The sequence below is a fragment of the Schistocerca americana genome, chromosome 1 (assembly GCF_021461395.2).
Source record: "Schistocerca americana isolate TAMUIC-IGC-003095 chromosome 1, iqSchAmer2.1, whole genome shotgun sequence".
In the NCBI taxonomy this organism is placed as follows: domain Eukaryota; kingdom Metazoa; phylum Arthropoda; class Insecta; order Orthoptera; family Acrididae; genus Schistocerca; species Schistocerca americana.
The window spans coordinates 226,006,572-226,021,371 of record NC_060119.1 but is presented as its reverse complement, the minus strand read 5'-3'; the positions used below and the strand labels follow the sequence as shown (position 1 = coordinate 226,021,371).

Genomic DNA, 14,800 nt, shown 5'->3' with positions numbered 1-14,800 from the left:
TACTCTAACAAAAACCTATGCTCAGCAGTAGGAAGAAAGCAAATGTTTCACCTGTCTACAAGACGTGTAGCGGAAATGATCCACAAAACTACTGTCCAATATCCTTGACATCATTTTGTTGTAGAGTATTAGAATATATTCTGAGCTCTCGTGTAATGAGACATCTCTAACAGAATTACCTCTTTCGAGCCACACAGCATGGGTTTTGAAAACATCCATCATGTGAAATCCAGCTCTCACTTTTCTCATGTGATACACCACAGTGCAAGCTATGGATGAAGGCAGGCAGGTAGTTGCAGTATTTCTCAATTTCTAAAAAACATTTGACTCTGTACAACACCTATGCTTATTATCAAAAACAGGATCGTGTGGGGTATCGCACAAAATTTGTGACTGAAGATTTTTTGGTAGAGAGGATGCAGCAAGTTCTCTTGGAAAGAGAGTCATTGACAGATATAGATGTAACTACAAGATGTGCTCCCAGGAAGTGTGTTGGGACCCTTGCTGTTTATGTTGTATATTAATGACCTTGAAGACAATATTAATAGTAACCTTAATTTACTCATAGATTATTCATTTATCTGTCACGAAACACTATCTAAAATAACTGTACAAATATTCAGTCAGATGTTGGTAATATTTCTATTTCTAGTTGGAGCAAAGATTGGCAAATTGCTTTAAATGTTTGGAGTTGGGTGGGGGGGGGGGGGGGGGGGGGGAGCTCAAGTAGGCTCAGTCACAGGTAAAGCAGGTGGCAAAATACTAGGGGGTACAATCAATCTATAAGGTAGTCTGTAAACAAAACACTCTTCCAACACAACCTAGAATATTGCTCAAGTGTGTGGGACAAATACCAAATGGGACTAACACAGGATACTGAAAGTATACAAAGAAGGACAGCACATATTTTCACAGGTTTGTTCCACCCAAGAAAGAATGTCATGTTAGTACCAGAAGAACTGATGCTTGAAGAAAGAGACGAACTATGCCTGGATTACAAAATGATTCAAAATATAATGTAACCTGTTAAGAAAGTTACGTTAAATGATTAGGACAAACAGAAGAAGCAACTTTGAGTGATGAACCTAAAAATAAAGCACAACCCTGTATGTATTGCTCCCACTGCAACTGTGAAGACAACATTACACTAATCATAGCACACAGACAGCATCTGAGCAATAATTCTTGTAGCACAATACATGTGAATGGAACACGACGAAGCCTTAATAAGTAGTACAATGTCAAGTACAGATGGATTAATATCAATGTTGTAGGAAAGAAAACAGAGAAATAATACACGACAGCAAAAATATAGCAAATGTGTTTAATGATCAGTTCCTCAAATGTGTTTAATGATCAGTTCCTGGAAGTAACTCAGAAGATTGGAGTGGACGGTTCAAGACATAAACAAAACCAACACATACAAGAAGCAATGCCAATGAGACATACATGGAGCAAGTCACAATTACTCCATGTTCAGCCAAACAAATTAAGAATGTAATCAACTCCAACAAAAGCAAATACTGTTATGGATTTGTTAATGCCGCTGGCGAAATACAAAAATCCTGTTCCTCACTTACATGCAGTATATTCAGTCATATATGCAGTGTATAAGTAATACAGGGTATATAACTAGACAGTCTGACATACGATATTGCCAGAAGCCTTTACAAGAAAGGTAGTAGAACAGATATTAATAATTACTGATCAGTAGAACTAATCACCTCCTCCTCGAAAATACTGGGGGAAAGTCAAATATTTTGTGAAATGATTTGTCTAAAAGCAAGAAATCTAATAGATTAGAGAAATATCTGATGTGCCTATGAATGATGTCCACACGTTAATATCTGAATACCGGTACCTCTGAATTCACTCATATCAGCAGATAATTTAAGTTTCTGCCATCTATATGTCTGTAAAGTTCCAAATCTAGCAACAAAGTCCTAAAATCCCCTTAATACTCCATTGCTACCAACAGTCCGATATCGTACACTACTTCACTTTTAATCTCCGTAATATTCTAACAGTTTATTGTGAATCTTAACACGGTAAAGTCCAATCTAATTATTGTCTCGCTGACTGACACAGGTTCCCTGCCCTTTAATGGAACAAGCAAGGAAAAAATGGCGGCAATAATGACGATCAGGCCATTTTATAGGTTTTTCATCACAAGAGTTTAACGTCACTGCCTTCTCCATGACGGAGCTTCCGTGGCTTTGCTGCACGTAGACGTTAAACTACTTGCTGATACACTATAATTTTGATCTGCAATTACCAAACTCTGATTCTACACTATTTTCCCCTCTAAAAATTATATTCTTAATTTTAAATTATTCTTTCTATAGCTTTTATCACTGTGAACTGAACCGAGGTGTCACATGTGACACAGAAAGGGGTAAGGTATTCAGCCATAAAAATCTAAGATCACTTACTCAGCGATGTGAAATATTCAACTGATAATAAAGTTATTTTCAAACACAAACTAGGTGCAATGATTTTCACTGAATTGAATTTTGCAAATTGTGGTTTATTTGTCTCATAATGTACATAATCTAAATCATTTGATTCAGATACAGGAGACACATCAAAATTGCGGCAAAATTTTACCATAAACACGAATAGAGTGGCACTTCTTCTACAGAATCTGCTGTAGCATCATTTTTAAAATTTCTGACTTCATATTTAATATGTTTCTGCACATTAACTTGTTATGTATTATCATCCCCATACCTTGAGGAGTCCAAGCATATAATTTTAACTGGTGTGTGGGTAGCATAAAATTACTTTTTATTTTTCATGTTGTGTGTGTGTTTAAAATGATTCTCCTCAAGTAATTTTTGTTTGCTGTGTAGGAAGATTGTTGTTGTCGTGGTCTTCAGTCCTGAGACTGGTTTGATGCAGCTCTCCATATTACTCTATCCTGTGGAAGCTTCTTCATCTCCCAGTACCTACTACAACCTACATCCTTCTGAATCTGCTTAGTGTATTCATCTCTTTGTCTCCCTCTACGATTTTTACCCTCCACGCTGCCCTCCAATACTAAATTGGTGATGCCTTGATGCCTCAGAACATGTCCTACCAACCGATCCCTTCTTCTGGTCAAGTTGTGCCACAAACTTCTCTTCTCCCCAATCCAATTCAATACTTCCTCATTAGTTATGTGATCTACCCACCTAATCTTCAGCATTCTTCTGTAGCACCACATTTCGAAAGCTTCTATTCTCTTCTTGTCCAAACTATTTATCGTCCATGTTTCACATCCATACATGGCTACACTCCATACAAATACTTTCAGAAACGACTTCCTGACACTTACATCAATACTCGATGTTAACAAATTTCTCTTCTTCAGAAACGCTTTCCTTGCCATTGCCAGTCTACATTTTATATCCTCTCTACTTCGAGCATCATCAGTTATTTTGCTTCCCAAATAGCAAAACTCCTTTACTACTTTAAGTGTCTCATTTCCTAATCTAATTCCCTCAGCATCACCCGATTTAATTCGACTACATTCCATTATCCTCATTTTGCTTTTGTTGATGTTTATCTTATATCATCCTTTCAAGACACTGTCCATTCCGTTCAGCTGCTCTTCCAGGTCCTTTGCTGTCTCTGACAGAATTACAATGTCATTGGAAAACCTCAAAGTTTTTATTTCTCCTCCACGGATTTTAATACCTACTCCGAATTTTTCTTTTGTTTCCTTTACTGCTTGCTCAATATACAGATTGAATAACATCGGGGAGAGGCTACAACACTGTCTCACTCCCTTCCCAATCACTGCTTCCCTTTCATGGCCCTCGACTGTTATAACTGCCATCTGGTTTCAGTACAAGTTGTAAATAGCCTTTTGCTCCCTGTATTTTACCCCTGCCACCTTCAGAATTTGAAAGAGAGTATTCCAGCCAACATTTTCAAAAGCTTTCTCTAAGTCTACAAATGCTAGAAACGTAGGTTTGCCTTTACTTAATCTATTTTCTAAGATAAATCGTTAGGTCAGTATTGCCTCACGTGTTCCAATATTTCTGCGGAATCCAAACCGATCTTCCCCGAGGTCGGATTCTACTAGTTTTTCCATTCATCTGTAAAGGATTTGCGTTAGTATTTTGCAGCTGTGATTTATTAAACTGATAGTTCGGTAATTTTCACATTTGTCACCATCTGCTTTCTTTGGGATTGGAATTATTTTATTCTTCTTGAAGTCTGAGGGTATTTCACCTGTCTCTTACACTTCTTGCTCACCAGATGGTAGAGTTTTGTCAGGACTGGCTCTCCCAAAGCCGTCAGTAGTTTTAATGGAATGTTGTCTACTCCCGGGGCCTCGTTTCGACTCAGGTCTTTCAGTGCTCTGTCAAAGTCTTCACGCAGTATCATATCTCCCATTTCATCTTCATCTACATACTCTTCCATTTCTATAATATTGTCATCAAGTACATCGCCCTTTTATAGACTCTCTATATACTCCTTCCACCTTTCTTCTTTCCCTTCTTTGCTTAGAACTGGGTTTCCATCTGAGCTCTTGATATTCACGCTCTTGATATTCATACAAGTGGTTCTCTTTTGTCTACAGGTCCCTTTAATTTTCCTGTAGGCAGGATCTATCTTAGCCCCAGTGAGATAAGCCTTTACATCCTTACAATTTTTCCTCTAGCCATCTCTGCTTAGCCGCTTTGCACTTCCTTGTCGATCTCATTTTTGTGACGTTTGTATTCCTTTTTGCCTGCTTCATTTACTGGATTTTTGTATTTTCGCCTTTCATCAATTAAATTCAATGTTTCTTATGTCACCCAAGGATTTCTACTAGCCCTCGTCTTTTTACCTACTTGATCCTCTGCTGCCATCACTAGTTTATCCCTCAGAGCTACCCATTCTTCTTCTACTGTATTTCTTTCCCCCATTCCCGTCAATTGTTTCCTTATGCTCTCCCTGAAAGACTGTAAAACCTCTGGTTTAGTCATTTTATCCTGGTCCCATCTCCTTAAATTCTCACATTTTTGCAGTTTCTTCAGTTTTAATCTACAGTTCATAAGCAACAGATTGTGGTCAGAGTCCTAATTCTCTGTCTGTAAGAAGATTATAATTTCATAAATGTATATGGAGAGAACAGTTAGTATTTGTACTTTCTGGAATAATGGGTTACAAGAATGTCTGCTGTGCAATACACATGTATCTGACAATTTTCTTTTGCAGTTTCAGTATTCGAGATACACGACTTTAACTTCCTCAGAAAATTATCTCATATCTAATGACAGATTCAAAATAACTATGATATGCCATTTTTCATGTACTCAAGTTAGTGAGTCCTGCTCGTGTTAGCAATGCAAATGTAAAACTGTGCAGTTTATTTGGTCGGAAGTCAATATGTGTATTCCAGCTTTAATTCTTGTCCACATTTAGTCCAAGGAATTGGACCATATTAACTCCTTTCATAAGCTGACTGATATGTTGTATTTTAAGTTCCATACATTTTGAATGTTTGCTTTTGAAATGTACCATGTGGGTTTTTGCAATGTTCAGTTTCAATCCATTTAACTGTAACTAGTTTTATAAGGTATCAAATGCACTTACGATGGAGCTCTGAATTTTTCGTGCATCATCATCTTCAACTAATACAGAAGTATCATCTGCAAACAGAACCGATTGGGAATTTACATTTATGGACAAGTCATTTATGTAGAATAGGAACAGGATTGGCCCCAAACTGGAGCCTTGAGGCACACCTTGTGCTACTGTACTCAATTAAAAATAATAATTCACTGCATCTGAAGTGATAGTTACCCTTTGTTTTCTGTAATGTAAGTATGATGTTAGTCAATTTAGAGCATTGTCCTTAATCCCGTATTTGTCTAATTTGTAGATATGCAAGTCATGGTTCATGGAATAAAATGCTTTTGCGATCACAGAAGATACCTGCAATTTTATTCCTCTGATTTGCATATCTTTTCAATAAAGTTATTCACTTCATCCAGAGCATTTTTTCCTGGTTGAAATCCAAATTGGTTATTTATAATATTATTTTATACAATAAAATTTTTGTTCTGGTTTGCAGCTCCTTTTTCTAACACTTTTGACGTATTTGAAGAATAGGATGAAGGGTGATAGTTTCCCATGTCTTCCCTCGACCCTTTCTTGAACATTGGTCTGACTTCTGCATATTCCAAAACAGCGGTATAGCATCCCTGTCCAAAAGATTGGCTCAACATTTTATTTATGGGAGGTGCTATTATGTCACACTTTTTTCCATCACATTAGTGGGTATCCCATACCATCCAGCACATTTTTATTTTTTAACGATAATATAAAATTTTCCACATCCTTTATAGTGATTTTTTTTTTAATTTGTAAAATACTCAGCTTCTTGGTGGACTCCAAAGGAATTTACTTTACTCTAATACTCTGCTAAATCAACATCTGACTTTACCACATTTATGAAGAATTCCTTTAGATATTGACTGACTTCCAACCAACTATCATTTGTCACCACATTCGCCAGATATCACTCCCTTGGACTTTTATTTATGGGGGTATGTAAAATATATGTATCGAACACAGATACTGACTTGAAGCAAAGGATTTGTAACGCCATTGCCACCATTGGTAACGCTATGCTACAGCGAACGTGGCAAGAAGTTGAGTACCATCTTTATGTGCTTCATGCAAGTAAAGGTGCCCATACAGAGGTCTATTAAACACTGTAAAAATACTTTTATAAACACTGATTACAATAAAAGAAATGTTAAAATATTTCAACAACTGCTGTTGTAATAAAATTTTGAAGTTGTAAAGGGACTTTATGGACACCCTATATATCTAGCACTATTCTAACAGAATTAATAAATAAAGACTTACAAATCCAAGGTCTTCCAAACTGCACTTTATCATGCGATCTGTAAGTGACTCAAGCATTTGTTGGAGTTTATCTGCTGTCTGTTTACTGTTCTCAGAATTACTCAGTGCCTTCACAGTTAGCTGCTGAATGACAAATAATAAATTTGCCAATGGCTCCTGAAATAAAATAAAAAAAGTAATTAAATTATACTGGCTGTGAAACAGTACAAAAAAAACCACAAAAGAAACAACATTAAAGTATCTTAAGTGATAGAAATTTCTTATAGTAACTAAATACTAAATTTGAAAGGATAGCTGTGCAGGGAAGATGAGAAATTGGGGTAATAAGGGGCCAAAAGGGAAAAAAATGTAATATAGAGAGAAGACAAATAAATACTGAAAAACGCTGGAAAGAGTTGTATCCTGCTACTAGTGTGTGTGAGTGTGAGTGCACCAAGTGTGGTGTTGCTGCACATGTGTGCTTGAATGTACTGCCAACTGTATCAGCATGGGCCAACTACAAGAGGCCACCTATGGGAGTCATGCACACAGCGTGGTCTCAGCCAGCAACTCACGTATATACATGCGGGGAGCAGTGCTGATTGAGTCTCTTTATATTCTTCCAGTTGTACCGTTCACATCAGTTGTTCTGTGTGGATGTACGCCAGGCTTATTTCCATTGTTGTTCAGAGGTTTATTCATAAAGCTGTTATTTGTGTTAAATGGATCGGTTTCATATATTATTTGGTTACTACAAAAAGAATAATGAAAGAGGAAGTATCAAAGTTGAAACATGATCCTAGGAAGTAAATAATATAGTGGAGGGGAGGGCTATAAAAAGATAACTGGGGAAGAGGGCAGAGGGGTGGAAAAAAAACTGATTAAATAGGTTACATCATTTTGAAAGACACATATGATTCCTCTTTGATATATTTCCAATTAATAAATACATCAATAATATCATACATCAAATTTATATGGTGTGACATACAGCAACAATAGAGCAAATAGCTGTTCCATAGCTTCTCTATGTTGTTAAAGCAAAAAACACACACACACAACCTAATCAAATTAGGTACTTAACCCATGGAAAGAAATACCCATAAAATATTTTCGTTCTTCTCACGAAAAGCAGTGATATCCACACTACATCCCTCTTTCCTTTATTAATGAATAAATCTTTTGCACTGTAACCTCCTATCACCCCTCCTCCAGACCCCCTTCCCAACAGTCTTGAGTACTAATTGATATTCCAATTTAAACATAAATCCTGTGACATCCTGCTAATTTTTCCCCACTTTCTTTTAGGTTTCAAAACATAATTCCTATCTAAGGTGAGTTATCCTTCTCCGTTTTTATCTGTGAAGGCAAATGTCTTTTACACAGTATTTTTTTCTTCTTTGTTGTTAATTTTTGCTGATTACAATATCTGTAGCAAAATGCCTACATTAACTCAGTTTTGATGGAGGAGGCAGCAAGGACAGAACCTGCAGTCATATGCCTGAAAACCATCATAATGCTAACTGCTGAGTCTGGTATTCCGTTTGGTTGCTCCTAAGTAGTTTGCACTGTTTCAATTTAATTACATTTTTTTAAGCCATGAAATTTTTTGTACACTGTCAGCACTTTCTCTTATTAGCATTTTATTTACCTCCTCTCTTGCAAACCAACAGATGATTAGCAAAATACTTCAGTTTTTATTTAACAGATTCTTTACTACATTAGTCGTTATGGCCACACTGCCTTTCCCAGAAAGAAAAAGAAAGTAAAATAATGTGTGGGTCACTTAGCCAGTTTGATTGGTATTTCAAATTTTTCCATTTAATTTTATATTTTGCATTTAACATAGTCTAATTCACTGGGGTCTATGTGCCAGGAAGGATCATCACTTCAGCAGAGGTTTATTTTCCTTGTGGAATACGATCTGTTGATGACATGCTCACTACACATCCACTGTGGGTAGTCTATAGCAAACATGGGAAAGAAGTAAGTGATTTTGCTGGTCATCGCTTGCTCCAGGCCCGATATTTTTCTCTAGCACCAGCTTCCAGCTAGCAATGACATGAATCCTCTCGTTCACATTTTTTTCGAACTTTGATCCAACACAAAATTAAGTTCTTATTATGACTGGCAAGACAGGCTAATGGCCTCACTGACTGATATGTCTGCATGAATCTGTGTTCAGTACACTCCATACACCTGTTTTATTATTTAACCAACTTTCTCATTTTAAAAATCCCTTCAGGTGCTTCAGGTGCCCACCATCCCTGACAATCTGGCCAGTTCCCTTCAATGTCTGTCAGGAGGGGATTCCTCCCACCATTCGGACTGAAGGGAGACTGTAAATTTGTGACATATATTTACTACAACAGTCACATCTGATTCTAGTTGGTCAGCAAGAGAACAGGCAAGATGGCCATGCTATTTTCTCACAGGACCACCTCTCAAGGGGTCCCCAGCAGTCACTATTTGCTGAGCACACAGAATCACACATAACCTTTTCGGACTGTCAACGATAACTAAACATTCAAAACAGCTAAATATACAAACATAGATGACAAACATGTGAATTAATAAGATAAAAAATGTTTTGCAAATCATATGTATAAAGGCAGCAAAATTAAAAAATTCCTGTTACTTTTCGATCATGTTTCATTTATTACCAAATTATGTAACAAAAATGAAAATATAGATAAAGAAGTAACATTTAATGTGAGAAGCAGTGTCAGTAAAAACGAAATACATTTTGTTACCTTATTATGGTGTCATGTCAAATAGAAATGCCGATAATTTTCATACAACTAATGTATGAATCAGTTTCCGCACGTACAACAACATAGGGACAATAGTCAGGAAGAACACCCACAAAACAAACTCATTAAATAAAACATGCTGAATATGAAAATCTCTGTTTGGGGGCAAATAGGCAGATGTTCTCCACTAGGTTCTAAAGCAGGAAACATAAGTGAGACCAGTAAATCTTCATTTAGTGCACATCTACAAAACTACAATCACTACACCATCAGCATCAATCAATCTTAAAAGGTGCTGCATAGGATACAGGAAGGCAGATTAATAGATGCTCTAGAAGAAATTGAAATTTACAGTGCCTTTCAAGAACAATCACAATATGTTCTCAATGAACAGACAGACCTCAGAAATAATATTTCTGTTAGAACTTCAAGTTTAACACATATATTTCGGAACGACACAACAACACATATAAGTCACAGAGTAAGTTGACATGTGTACATGTTAGCATTCGAATAAGCACTGAGTCCCAGTCTAGCGGCCGCTGCTCGGCTGGCCGCTTAGGTGGGGCAGCTGCTGCATGGCTGGCAAACAGTGCCGCACGTAGAGGACGCGCGTAATTGCACGGCGGCACTTTGAATGATCGGCGAGTTACAACACTTTTCCCCCTTTTGAAATTGTTGCACTGGTCTTGATGGAGGTGTCCTGGAGATGGCTAACATCCATAGGCGTTGTTTGACTCACCGTAAAGTCTCGAGGAGGAGGCTTCCCGTACGGACGGAAGTGTCCCCGATGATAACGGGTCGAGATGACAGGAGACGTAGAGGTCGAATCTGCTGGGACCCCACGCACCAATCTGCCCGTTGCGGCAAATCCAGTTGATATAACAGGAGACATGGGCGACGTGTCGGCGTCCGTTGGAGGAGGAGGCGAGTAGATGTGTTCTGACAGAGGATGGTCCTCCAGTTCCTGCATGGGCACGTCTCCTGGTGGCGTCCGTTCTGGTGCTGGCATCGCTATGACGGTGAGAGGGCTGCGTTGTGAGTATTGAGAGATGCCAAGATCCCAAGCGTCAGGTAGAGCCAAAGGTGGTGTGGCAGCATTCGGAACAAGCGTTGCTGGCACCCGAGGCCGAAGCTGGTCCAAATGACGCACTGCAACACCCGTGTCCATCTGGATTTCATACAGGCGTCTGCCACGGTGTCTTAAGATGCAGCCCGGGCTCCATTTTGGCCGCCTGCCATACCCCATACCCAGACGAGGTCGTCGGCGGTGAACCGGCCAAGTGAAGGCACCCGCGGCCGTGAGGTGGGAGGCCGCAGAAGATGAAGTAGCGTGCGGGGCTGTCGGCCATGTAAGAGCTCAGCCGGGCTGTGGTCGCCCATGGGGATGAAATGGTAAGACGCCAGAAACTGGAGAAGCGCATCATCAGCAGCAGAAGAAGTCAGAAGTTTCCGCATCTGAGCCTTAAATGTGCGGACCAGTCGTGCAGCCTCACCGTTGGATTGTGGATGGAACGGCGGGGCCGTGACATGCATAACCCCGTGACGAGCACAAAAATCCGCAAATTCGGAAGAGGCAAATTGCGGACCATTATCAGTAACAAGAGTAGAGGGGAGGCCTTCCAAAGAAAAAATGCGGGCGAGAGCACTGGTGGTTGCCGCGGTGGTAGGTGACGTGCAACGGACAATGAAAGGAAAGTTAGAGTAGGCGTTAATTACGAGAAGCCAAAAAGTACCTAAAAAGGGTCCCGCAAAGTCAGCATGAATGCGCTCCCAGGGCTTCTCAGGCGAAGGCCACGGTGACAAAGATGACTTCGGGGCAGCGGCCTGTGACGCACAAGGGCCACAGGCAGCGACCATGTGTGCTATTTCGTAGTCGATGCCAGGCCAGTACACATGACGGTGCGCCAGAGATTTTGTGCGAGACACACCCCAGTGCCCTTTGTGATGGAGGCGCAAGACCGAAGCACGCAAAGAAGCAGGTACCACAACACGCGGCGAAGTATTGTCAGTGGAGAGGAGGATAACACCATCCCTAGCCGTGAGGCGGTAGCGCAAAGTGTAGTAGTTCCGCAACAGATCAGAAGTCTTAGAGGACGGGCGATCTGGCCAACCCTTCTGAATACAGCGCAAAACCCGGGAGAGGGTAGGGTCAGAACCCGTAGCAGCCGCCAGCCTGTCCCCAGTGATGGGGAACCCGTCCACAACCCGCTGCTTGGCAACATCCAGGTGGAAACACAAAAGTTCGTCCCTATCGAATGCATGATCAGGACCCATGGGAAGGCGAGACAGAGCATCAGCATTCGCATGTTGAGCCGTTGGCCGGAAATGAATCTCATAATTGAAACGGGACACGTAAAGAGCCCAACGCTGGAGGCGGTGTGCAGCCTTGTTGGGAAGTGACGTTGATGGATGAAACAAGGAAACAAGTGGTTTGTGATCCGTAAAAAGATGAAATTTTGAGCCATAGAGAAAAACACCAAACTTATGAAGAGCATAAATGATGGCCAAAGCTTCTTTCTCAATTTGAGAATACTTTTGTTAGGCATCCGTGAGCGTTTTGGAGGCATAAGCAATGGGTTGTTCCGAACCGTCAGAAAAACGGTGTGCAAGGACTGCACCGACCCCGTATTGAGAGGCGTCTGTGGTAAGAACAAGATGTTGGCCAGGTCGATAAGTAGCCAGGCACGGGGCCTGTTTCAGCATAGTCTTTAATTTCTGGAAAGCCGCTTCACATGACGCGGACTAGTGAAAAGGCACGTTTTTATGCAACAGGCGATGCAACGGCTGAGCCACCGAAGCCGCAGATGGTAAAAACTTGTGATAGTATGCTATTTTCCCCAAGAAGGCCTGCAGTTCCTTAACAGATGTAGGGCGAGGAAGGGCATCGATCGCAGCGACAGTTTGTTGAAGTGGACAAATACCATCCCGAGAGAGTTGAAACCCCAAGTACGTGATAGATGCCTGAAAAAATTGTGATTTCTGAAGATTACACTTAAGACCGGCAGTCTGTAAGACATGAAAAAGTGTGCGGAGATTTTGAAGATGTTCTTCAGTGGTGGAGCCAGTGACAACAATGTCGTCCATGTAATTGATACACCCAGGGACAGGGAGCAATAATTGTTCCAAGAATCGCTGAAAGAGAGCAGGGGCACCAGCAACCCCGAATGGCAAGCGTTGGTATTGATAGAGGCCGAAAAGCGTGTTAAGGACCAGAAACTGCCGGGAAGCAGCGTCGAGAGGAAGTTGATGATAAGCTTCCGACAGGTCGATTTTAGAAAAATACTGGCCTCCAGCAAGTTTAGTGAACAGTTCTTCAGGACGGGGCATAGGGTAAGTGTCGATGAGGCATTGAGCATTTACAGTGGCTTTGAAATTGCCACAGAGACGAATATCACCATTTGGCTTAGCAACTACAACGACAGGAGAGGACCACTCACTGGAAGTGACAAAAAGCAAGACCCCTGAAGTAGTGAAACGATCCAACTCCCGTTTTACCAGATCACAAAGGGCCACAGGAATGGGCCGAGCCCAAAAAAACTTAGGCCGAGCAGTGGGTTTGAGCATGATATGAGCTTCAAAGTCGTTTGAACGGCCTAACCCAGGAGAAAAAAGGGACGAAAATGTCGTCGACAAGGAATCCAGTTGAGCATAAGGAATAGTGTCAGAGACAATACTGATAGAGTCATCTATGGAGAACCCAAAAACGCGAAAGGCATCGAAACCAAAAAGATTTTCTGCGTTGCTCTGGTGACCACAAATATGGGAACAGTGCGAACGATGGATTTGTAAGATACCTCAGCATTACACTGTCCCAAGAGAGAAATCTTCTGTTTATTGTACGTCCGTAATTGCCGAGTGACAGGGGACAGGAGTGGAGAACCCAGCTGAAGATACGTCTGAGAATTAATTATAGTGGCAGCAGAACCGGTATCCACTTGCATGCGAACATCTCGACCAAGGATTTGGACAGCGAGGAATAACTTCCCTGAAAGGGAAGAAGTGCAATTGACAGACAACACAGAATCAGAATCAGTGTCATGTTCATGAACATCATGTATGCAGTCGGATTTACAAACGGAAGACACGTGACCTTTCTTTTTGCAATTGTGACACACAGCCCAACGTTGTGGACAATCCTCGTGTGAATGTTTCGTAAAACACCGCGGACATGAAGGAAGTTGCCGGGGGTTTTGCTGCAGTTTCTTAGCGGGTTGTTTACGGCGAGGCCGAGGCTGCGCGTGGAAGCGCACTGTGGCCACGTCGGCTGGCGGGGACGCACCGCATGCGTCGTCAACAGCGCACAGAGGTTGTATTTCCCCGACATCACCCCACGCTTCTATTTGCGCCTCAGCGGCGCGAGAAATTTCGAAAGACTGCGCAATGGAGATAACTTCATCTAGAGTCGGATTCGCCAACTGAAGGGCACGTTGGCGAACTTCTTTGTCGGGTGCCGACCGGATAATAGCATCCCGTACCATGGAATCGGCATAGGATTCTTTGTGAACGTCAGTAACAAATTGACACTTTCGACTGAGGCCGTGAAGTTCAGCAGCCCAAGCGCGATAGGATTGATTTGGTTGTTTTTGACAACGATAAAAAGCAACACGAGAGGCTACCACATGCGTTTGCTTTTGAAAATAGACAGACAGAAGTGAGCACATTTCAGCAAAGGACAAAGACGCAGGATCCTTCAAAGGAGCCAATTGCGACAACAACCGATACATTTGAGGTGAAATCCAGGAAAGGAACAGAGACTTACATGGTTGTTCGTCCGTGACATGAAAAGCCAAGAAGTGCTGTCGAAGAAGTTTTTCATAATCAGACCAGTCTTCCGCCGTCTCGTCGTAAGGAGGAAAAGGAGGTATAGCCAACGACGAGAAACGCCCCGCATTTGACGCCGCGACGAAATCGCGAATCGCCGCTGTTAGAAGCGTTGGCTGTTCAAGGAGATTTTGCAATAGTTGCTCGACAGTAGCCATGGAACCCTGTGAGTCAACGGTGAAAAGGAAAAATCCCATCCTCGTCGCCAATTGTTAGAACTTCAAGTTTAACACATATATTTCGGAACGACACAACAACACATATAAGTCACAGAGTAAGTTGACATGTGTACATGTTAGCATTCGAATAAGCACTGAGTCCCAGTCTAGCAGCCACTGCTCGGCTGGCCGCTTAGGTGGCGCAGCTGCTGCATGGCTGGCAGACAGCGCCGCACG

At 41.2% G+C, this 14,800-nt stretch overlaps 1 protein-coding gene across 1 annotated transcript in view; it reads right to left on the bottom strand.

The window, feature by feature from the left end:
- LOC124621679 (Fanconi anemia group I protein-like) overlaps positions 1-14,800 on the bottom strand; it is a 276,076-nt gene that overhangs the window by 132,651 nt on the left and 128,625 nt on the right. Inside the window, exon 13 of the mRNA XM_047147159.1 lies at positions 6,850-7,005. Within this exon, the coding sequence (XP_047003115.1) occupies positions 6,850-7,005 (156 nt within the window). The remainder of the gene's footprint in view (positions 1-6,849; positions 7,006-14,800) is intronic.